At 37.3% G+C, this 10,256-nt stretch overlaps 1 protein-coding gene across 1 annotated transcript; it reads right to left on the bottom strand.

Moving 5' to 3' along the window:
- Nucleotides 1-2,412: 2,412 nt before the first annotated feature.
- LOC141690760 (uncharacterized) lies at nt 2,413-4,290 on the bottom strand. Its single transcript, XM_074495532.1, has 8 exons — nt 4,129-4,290; nt 3,787-4,047; nt 3,403-3,683; nt 3,141-3,311; nt 2,934-3,035; nt 2,776-2,842; nt 2,592-2,690; nt 2,413-2,502 (listed from the first exon to the last, which is right to left on the bottom strand). The coding sequence occupies exons 1-8, from the start codon at nt 4,288-4,290 to the stop codon at nt 2,413-2,415; spliced, it is 1,233 nt and encodes a 410-aa protein (XP_074351633.1).
- Between the last annotated feature and the right edge of the window lie 5,966 nt (nt 4,291-10,256).

The raw sequence follows: 10,256 nt of genomic DNA on the forward strand, positions 1-10,256 counted from the left end.
ATATGGCAGAAAATATTTACATAAATAAAATATTTCAGAGATAATAATATTTTCAGTCCAAAAATAGATTTCTTTTGAATTTTAGCAAATAAAATTCATAGAAAAATATTTTTAGAGAAAATAAAATATTCTGAGACATTAAAATTAACAAGTTGAGTAAATAAATAAGATAAGATAATAAAAATTACATAGAAATAAGCAAGAAATTTTGGAAAATGATAAAATAAATTTGCAAATGAATTTTTCATTTATGAAAAATTCATTTGTAAATTTACTCAAGAACAGATTTCATATATTCACAAGTTTAATCACTAAAGCTATTCAACATACCCAATTTACCAACTAATTTGGTAAATGTGGATTCATCAAGAGGTTTAGTGAAAATATCTGTTATTTGTTCTTCTGTTGGAACAAAAACTAGTTCAACAGTACCATTCATGACGTGCTCTCTAATATAATGATACCTGATGTTAATGTGCTTGGTCCTTGTATGCTGCACAGGGTTGTTGGTGATGGCTATTGCACTTGTATTGTCACATAGAATAGGTATTTTGTTCAATACAGAGCCATAGTCCCGTAGCTGATTCCTAATCCACAAGATCTGAGCACAGCAGCTTCCAGCAGCAATATATTCAGCATCGGCCGTTGAATTTGAAACTGTTTGCTGTTTCTTGTGGTACCATGAGACTAGTCTGCTACCTAGGAATTGACAACTCCCTGAGGTGATTTTCCTATCAATAACACTTCCTGCATAATCTGAATCTGTATATCCAACAAGGTTAAAACCAGATTCTTTAGGGTACCAAATACCTATATTTGGTGTTCCCTTAAGATATCTTAAGATTCGTTTAACAGCAACGAGATGAATATCTCTAGGATCCGCTTGGAACCTTGCACATAAGCATGTAGCATACATAATATCTGGTCTACTTGCAGTAAGATAGAGTAACGAGCCAATCATACCTCTGTAGCTTGTGACATCTACATTAATGGAGTTTTCACATGGTTCAAGCTTGACAGCTGTAGTTGACGGAGTCCTTGCTGATGCAGAATCCTCTAGATTGTACTTTTTGAGGAGTTCTTTGAGAGACTTGGATTGAAAAATAAAAGTTCCATCTAACCTTTCATTTACTTGTAATCCAAGAAAGAACTTCAGTTCTCCCATCATGCTCATTTCAAATTTGCTGTGCATTAACTTAGCAAATCTCTTACAGAGATTATCATTAGCAAACCCAAATATTATATCATCCACATAGACTTGGACTAATATAGTATCATTCTTATGCTTTTTAGAAAAGAGAGTTTTGTCTATGACACCTCTAATAAAGCTATTTTCAATAAGAAATTCAGAAAGAGTGGCATACCATTTTCTCGGAGACTGTTTGAGTCCATAGATAGCCTTGAACAGAAAGTAGACAAAATCCAAATGATCTGGATCTTCAAAACCAGGAGGCACTACTAGAAAAAAGACCTTAGACATCGGTAACCGATGTCTATGTAAAAAATGTATGATGTCTTCGCGACTGATGTTAAATGTATTTTCTCATAGACATCGGTTAAAAACCGATGTCTATGTAATATTACACATCGTTTCTGAAAAATTTCTGATGTCTAATTCACATTGATGTTATATAATTGTTTAATGTCAAGTTCAGAAATGTAATATTAGGACGATTAGGCATGTTTAAAACTATAACACATAATCAATATTTATAAAATAACATCGGTCAAAAATAAAAAACCGATGTCTATATCTTATTAGACATCGATCATTTTCTAAGTACCCGATGTCAATGTTGATAATAGACATCGATCATTTTCTAAGTACCCGATGTCAATGTTGATAATAGACATCGGTTGTTTTCTAAAAAACCGATGTTAGTATGATAAATAGACATCGGGTGTTTAATTTTAAATCGATGTTATTACCCTATTTTCATGTGCTAATAATCCTTTAATAACATCGAATATTTTATTTTTCTGATGTCTTTGTGATTTTAAGACATTGCTTTTATATGTGTACACTGATGTTATTTATGGTTTTTTAACATCGGTTCTAATAACAATGTGATGTCTGTTTCTATTATAATTAAACTGAGCATCTCTGTTTTTGCATGAACCAGAAAACTCCATATGGTAAAATCCAATCAACCAACAATTTTCCATCCAACCAACCAACAATTTTCACCCCATCAACCAACAATTAACCCAGATTCAACCAACAACAGTTTTTATCCAATCAACAACCTTAAACATCTACTAGAAAATTCAGAACATCTACATTAACCAACCAACAACAAATATATAGCGAAAATAGTTCTAACACATTGTCAAACATGCATCTTACAAATTTGATCATCAAGTACATTATGAAACCAGAATTTACAGTAGCGAGGCAAGGAAATTTACAATCTACATTTTGTCTTGAATGAAGTCGATAACATCACAGCGAACCTGGTCTAGCTCCTCTAGAGTGTAAAACTTGCGAGTCTTGGTCGCCCACTAAAAATTGAGTAAACCAAAAAGGGAAATCATAAAAAAAAATACATCTAAAATGCCACATTCAGTCATACAAAAATGAATGTACGGACCTTAGAAGTAAAAGAAATATCCCTGTCCTCAATAATTTCCTTCATGTACCTCATGACCACATAACCACATTCAACCCCACCAGACTGTTTCGGGGATCCCTGTTAAGATAAAAAAAATGGCTTTACAAACTGATTAAATCAAGATTACTGTCGTACTATAAAAATTATAATATAAATTACTTACTACAAGATTCTTGATTTTAGGAGCTTTGTTACCCCTTCCTGTTTGAGAATTAACTTGTTTTATTGTCCTGCATATTATAATGACACGGTGTCAAGAGTCATATTTCGAATACAAGAAATAAATGAAAACAACCTAAAAAATAAAAGGAATAATGTTACTCTGATAAAGCTTTTTCTAAATCATCAAAATGAGTTGGATGAGGCAAAGGATTGAGAATGTAAATGTCGCCATCCCATATTACGACCAGAATCCAGTGACAACTGTATTATTATAAATTTACACAAGTCAGATATTTTAAAAAATAGCCTAAAAACCTAAAAGAAAATTAAATTAATAGATTACAATATGCATTTAAAAATACTTACTGATGATTATGTGGCAGGAAGAATATGTGATTTTGATTACCCTCTTTCAACCGACTACCAACATTTCGTTGAAAATCAGCATTCAAATTAAAGTTGGCGCCAGGATCAAAAAATCCATACAGGACCACATCATCATTCTTGCGAACCCTCTTAATTGTACTATGCAAGTGCCTATACATATGTGGGAGAAATTAAAATTACTAGCAGACCAGTTGTGCGATAATTCAAACAGAACCTATAACCACGAAAATAAATTACTTACGCCATATACGCAGATATCGCAGCTTGTCCAATCATGTCAAACTCTAACAATGCTTTTAAATTCTCATGCAATATATATATTGTCTTCTCAACTCCAAACACATCGGAATCACATGGAATAGGGATCGATTCCCCACTGGCTTTCATAAATGTCGTAGCATGTTTGTACAATACCTTGTATTGGCGTGGCACTTTCTTGCTGACCTTGACGTGAGTGAACTCTTGTTGAATTTTATGCACCTCACCCTTGTTCTTTGACTGCGAGACATCTCTTTTCTTTTTCTACAAAAAAATGAAAGAATATAAGTAGACATTTATTCACCTAATTAACCCCTATTCTTCAACTTTTATACAACTTTAGCAACCAACAAGCACATGTAAATACCACAATTGTCCGTAGGCTGATTAAATTTCGAGGCCATGCCAAGTGTGAACCAACGGCTTTACGAACATGTTCAATTTCACCAGGTATAGGCACGGGAACTAAAGCATCTGGTTGGATATGTCCATCAACCGACACACGAGCATGTCCAGGCTTTAGGAGCACTCCATGAACCGAAACATTCATTTCATAATCTTCGAAAACAGTACCAAAAGTAACCTTATTTTCGATGCTATCCACCGAAAGCTCACAAATTTGTGGACCCTATAATTGTAAGGAGTAAATTATATAATTACTCTACAAATTGAAGAACCGTATAATTACAATAATATTTGTGAAATATACCTTCTTTTCTGATGGAGGGGGTTGATAATAAGCAAGACAATCATCATTCACCAATATTTCTTTTGCTTTTGGTTCTCCTTCAACTGGTTGGCAACTTGCTCTCTCCGAAAAATTCGGAGACTGCTGATTAGATCCTGTAAACAATGACTTGAGCTCAGCCATTTCCCGCCTTGTTCTTACCAACTCCTCCTGTAGCACTCTATCACGGGCCAACAACTCCGCCTTGGTAATTGCAGGTTTTCTCTCTTTCGGCAGAACATTTTTGGGGTGACAAAACCTCCAACTCCTCGAACCCTGCCTGAATGCTCAGGAGTTCCGAGTGCCGTAGTCAACACATCATCAGTTCCAGATGGTACGAATTCACCCTTCTCCTTCTTTTTGAGTAATTCATCCTAATGCAGATATGAATACATATTAGATCTTAGGGACATATTATGAATAATGAAGGAATAAACAGATTTCTCATTATAATCTGTTTTTCTCGATTAAATGCAGTTTTTTTCATAATTTTTACTTACAATTCTGGCAAATACTGCTTCTTTATCTTCATCAAGTTCCTCATCATCTAGCTTTGACTTTCGAGCCTTTTTCCAAAATATTGCCCGATCTGGTTTCTCCTCGGGCTTTAGTTTGCCTTTCTTTATCTGTTTAAGATGAGAAAAAATTAAAAGGTGCTTTATTTGTTGAAGATGAGAAAAAATTATAGCTAGGTTCTTACTTCATCCTCTTGTAAACCAATGTAACCCTTCCTTGACAAACGATGATGATATTTTCGATTACGCACTCTTTCGCTCTGCAGGGTGCGTAGTTTCTGCATCATACAACGAATAATTATATCCAAGTAAATATTCTAAATCCAAAAAGGGTACACTGGCAAAGAAAATGCATCCATACCAGCCACTTATCACCTGTCCTCTGCGCGATAAATCTCGTCCAAGCTTCTTGACCCACAAACCGATAATTTTTTGGAGGCCTCTTCAGTTTCTTCTTTTTTTCAGCATATGGCATCACGTGTTTAGTTGTTAAATCAGTTTTAAACTGTCTCCACTTCTCTCCTGCAGACTTAAGCACCATAGCCTCACTTTCCGGAGCAACTTTAAATGTACCCTATGGACAATAAAATACACAAGTTTGTTATTCCCAGTGGACTAACAATGAGATTTACAGAAGGGGGGTTGAATGTAAATCTCAAAACTTTTTCAAGTTTTGAGCAGTTTGTAAGGCTAAGTGTTTGAGTGACCAAATGTGTGTGAATTGCTTGGAGCTGATGCAGACAGATATATATTCAAACACAAATGTAATGAACACAAAGAACTTAAAAACTTTTCTGGTGGATTTGTTGTTCCACCAGAGATGTGTTATTTCAGAAAATCTGTGATTCAAAATTAAATCACAGCTGCTTCCTAGTACAAACTAGATGATTTTCTCTCTTGATATTTCTAAATAGCTCGGGGAAAATTCACATCTAATTACTAGCTACTACTTGATTTATATATCACCAAGTTTATAAGTGAAGACAAAGATAAAGTACAATAAGAAAATAGTTATCCACTTGTTTCTATTCCATTTTTATCCAGTGTAATATGGAATTATCTGTTGACTTTCCATTTTGAACCAGACTAAAAACGGCTGCTTTTTCTGCTGTTCCTGAAATAGGCTACCACATCTCTGTCAATCCATGTGCCTCTGTCAGCTTTGTTAACTATCACTATCAACTGCTATGAGACTGAGCATCCGTTGAAGCTTTCATCCGTTGATGGCTTTATCCGTTGATGCTCTAGCAGTTGAAGCTTTATCCGTTAAAGCACTTATCCGTTGATGGATATTATCCGTTGAAGCATTAGAGACATCCGTTGAAGCTTTGTTTCTTATCCGTTGAAGGTCTTCAATATCCGTTGACACTTCTTCACTTATACAAAATTACAAGGCATGAAATATTTACAATTAGCCCTCCTATTTGTACATCCATTAGTAGTCAACATGACTGATTATTTCCTAACAACATCTAAGAATTACAGCTTGAAACCAGAGAGTGAAATGTGCTACAATACCAAACTTATTGCTAAGTAAGGCTACTCCTTCAACGGATAGCCAAGATGGTCTTATCCGTTGAGGCTACAAACACTAGATTTCTACTTAAGTGTTTTGCTTAACTTATCATCAAACTAATACACATATTCCTAACAATCTCCCCCTATTTATGTCTACTAGAACTGTAGGCATAAATTTGGGTTTAGCTTGATGATAACAAAACACTTAACAAATATATAAACTGTAACAAAGCAGAAATTCAAAAGTGCTACAAAAGTGTATATGCTGAGATGAAATTGAAGAAATACATTGTTTCCAAGGGTGCTCCTTTAGCCTGAGCAAATTACTTTCTTTTCCTTTGATCCCTGGTTTTCTTTCCTAGCCTCCTGTCATTCTCCTCTATTTGAAGTTGAAGTTGTCTGTAGAATTCAGCTTCATCTTCTTCATTGATATCTAACTTAGACTGCATATCCTTGAGAGTTTCATTACTGGAAATCTTTAGCTGATCTTCAATTCTGAAAAATCTTCTGACTCCTTTGTTGTCTCTGAACTCCATCAACCAATGAGGTGATTTGTGAATTGTAATACCTCTCTCTTGAATGAGTAAAGTTCTAGGCAAGGCATTGGGCTCCCTCCAAGTTTTCCTTATGTTGGCAATCTTGTTAAGAATCTCAGTCCTGGAAGTCCTGGTAAAGCCAGAATCCTTTTGTATGGCTGAGTAGACTCTAATCAAGGTAGAGTAGCCTTCATTCAGAATTCTGTGAAGAGGCCATGTTCTTTCCCCAGCTCCTTTGTATTTGAACACTAGTCTTTCTGGTAATTGTCTGTAGGCAGCTATTCCCCTTACATCCTCCAGCTCATCCAGATAGAGTTCAATGTCTGAAAATTCTTTTATGTCACAGATGTGAACATAATCATCTTTAGAGGTTTGAGGTTTAGGCTTAGGCTTCTGTGTGAATTTGATTGAGGCTTTAGAGGGTGTTGATTTGATTCTTCTTTTCTGCTTCTTTGATGGTGTAAAAGAGGTTAGAAAGGTGGGCAATTTGATGGTGTCCCAATCAATTGGTTCCTCTTTAGGAATGATTGGTTCACCATGAATGTTTATGAAGGGGTCAGGCACAATGGGTTCAGGAATAGAGGGTAGTGGTTTGGATATTGATTGGTTTTCTTCAGTCTCATCTACCATCTTTCTCTTTGCATTGACCTTCTTTCTATTCCCTTTCTGCCATTCTTCCTTACTTCTTTCCTCCATCTCAGTACCAACCATGTCCCCCATAGCTCTATCTTCACCTTTGTCTTCAATTTCTTTCTGTTCTTCAGCCTGACTTAACTTTAGCTGTTTTTCAAGCTTTGCTTGTGCTCTTTTGTTAGCCTTTAGCTGTTTGGCTTCTTCCTTCAACCTCTTGGTTTCTTCCCTCTTGGTTATTGAGAATTTGGGATGTCCTTGCATCACATAGATGCTCTTTCCCTCTCTAAAGATAACAGCCATGTTCCTCTTTACAGCCTCATCCATGTTCTCTTTGAGCTTTATGATACTTCTACCCAAAAGCTTGTCTTCATCAGGCTTTGGAAGAGGAAAATCCACTCCTTTCATTTGAGCAAGGCTTAGAGGGTTCTTTGTAGAGTCCTTGTTGAAGCTGTTGTTGGGCTTGAGAACCATAGGTTGCAGATCTTTGGAAGAAGTTTCTCCATCCTTATGCCTCCCTACTGGCTTGAGTTCCATAATAATTGATTCCACTTTTATGCTATGCTTCACAGATTGTGATTGAGAAGTTGTAGAACCAAATATTAGTTGCATCTTTTCATCAATCTTCTTCCTTTGCTCTTTGACTTGCAATTCAGCTGCTGCTATCTGGATTAGATCAATTCCATCTAGCTTTCCTTTGACTTGAATTGGTGGAGAAGTTGTGATGACAGGAACTAGCACTTGAGAAATCTGAACTGTTGTAGATGGCTCTCCTTCCCCTTCCCCTTTATTCTCCCCCTTTTTGTTATCATCAAGGGTAGGGGTCAAGCCTTGTGCTTTTGCCAGCTGCATGAGTAGATTTGTTTGAGTTTGTTGATTCTGAAGAATGGTGACCATAGAGTCTTAAATGATTTGAACCCTATCTTCCAATCTGGCCAGCCTCTTGTCAGCATCAGATGCTTTCCTCAGTCTCCCCAACAAATCTTGCATAGTACCATAGGGTATAACTGAATCCAATTTCTCAGCATTGTAGGATTTCAGATCAGCAATGTCCTGATTGAGCTCATCCACACTTAGATTTTGCTGGTAATGCTGCAACTGCAAGAGATGCAGAGATTCCAGATGAGCTTGAAGAATTGCCTTGGTACCAGCATCTTGAGTCTCCTGAAAGGCCTTCTGAATTGTCATGACTTGTCTGACCAAAGTGACACCAAATTCTCCTGGTATTGGTGATTTGGCCAGTGCCCATTCAGGAAGAGCAGGAGCAGAACTTGGGCCTTCTACTCCCCCTAAGTTCATGCTCTCATTCAAAGAATTAGAGTCATCATCATTAAAATTTACTCCAAATTCTTCAGATGGCTCACCAGCTTGAGAAGGCAGCCTGTTGACAACAGCTTTGTCTCTGAGAAGAGATTCTGAAGTGTGTACAATGTGTAGTGTCTGTTCTGCCTCCACATTGCCCTGAGCAGCCAAAAATTGAAAGGCTGAAATAGGGTGAGTAAAAGTGTCAGCATCCAAGGAAATGTTATCAATGACAGCTTTGTAATGTTGCTGAAATTGTCTTTCCTTATCTGCATCATCCACTTTCATTAACTCACTAGCAATGGCTGGATCCACCCTTATAGCTTCTGTACCTGCCTTTCTCTCAATTTCTCTCTGTTCTTGCATTAGGGGCTCTCCCTGGCTCACACACACCCTCACACCCTCACCTTCACCTTCTAAGGTGGCACTCCTCTCACTTACTTTTGCCATGCTAGAAGAAATAGCATGCATTTGGTGACTCTCAACCTCTCCTTTTGCCTGGGAGCAACCCATCCTCTCACTCAAAAAATCACTCCCTTCCCTCAAGCCTAAAAGTGATTGTACAGTTGCCATGTCCTCTACAGTTGGAATTGTTTCTGTTAAGTGTGTAGAGGCCATCAACGGATAGGGAGTATCCGTTGAAGTAGAAACTGATGGTATCAACGGATAACTGCTGTTAAACTTATCCGTTGAAGAGCAACCACTTGTCAACGGATGAGAAATTTTATCCGTTGAAGAAGGAAATGATGTGGAGATAGAAAGTGACATAATTGTTGAATCTGTGTGGATTGATTTTAAGTGTGGTGACACAGATTCTGCAACTACATCTGAAAGAATTGGCTGATGATCCAACAAATCATCTAAAAGATGATGATCACCAGGTTTTGAGTGGGGCTCCTCCCTGAGTTTTAATGAGGGAGAATCAGGAATTGATGTGAATATCATATCCACATCCAGAGAGGGTGTTGGAGAGTTTGATAAATGATATGTTTCTATATTGAGAGAATGGGGCTGTGATTCCACATTTGCTGGAATCGCGTCAAGCTGAATTTGAGAAGGCACAGATACAGGTGGATGTATCTGTGCTGTGTGTGTCCCTTGTGTGGAAACTAGGGTCTTGGCCTTCTTCTTCCTTGAAAAGGCTTTAAATGGTGAATGTGTGGCTTCAGTGTCCCTCCCTCTTTTGTTCTGTGTCCCTGGTTGGGGACTATTTTCAATAGTTACAACCTTTTGGGAGGATGCAACTAGGGATGTGTTGGACTCCTTTTGAACCACCACAGTCTTTTGAGAGACTGTGGCCTGGCTGGTTTGGGTACCACTCACCTCTCCCACCTTATCCTGGGGGGCTTTTTGATGTTCACCCCTCCCCTCACCACTCACACCCTGTTCACTCCCTTCAGGGTTTATGGTAGTTGTTACAACTGTTGTCTTTTGAGAAACAACAGAGGTAGGTTTCTTTGACTTGACTTTGGAAACTTTAGATTTGGTGGCTTTGGTAGGAGCCTGTTTGGACAAAGACACAGGTTCCATAGACACACTAGAAGGCAAAGAAACATTGGGGTTGGAAATAGTAGGAGTTATAGATACATTTACCTCACTTACCTGTGGT

The sequence above is a fragment of the Apium graveolens genome, chromosome 10, assembly GCF_009905375.1.
Source record: "Apium graveolens cultivar Ventura chromosome 10, ASM990537v1, whole genome shotgun sequence".
Taxonomy (NCBI): domain Eukaryota; kingdom Viridiplantae; phylum Streptophyta; class Magnoliopsida; order Apiales; family Apiaceae; genus Apium; species Apium graveolens.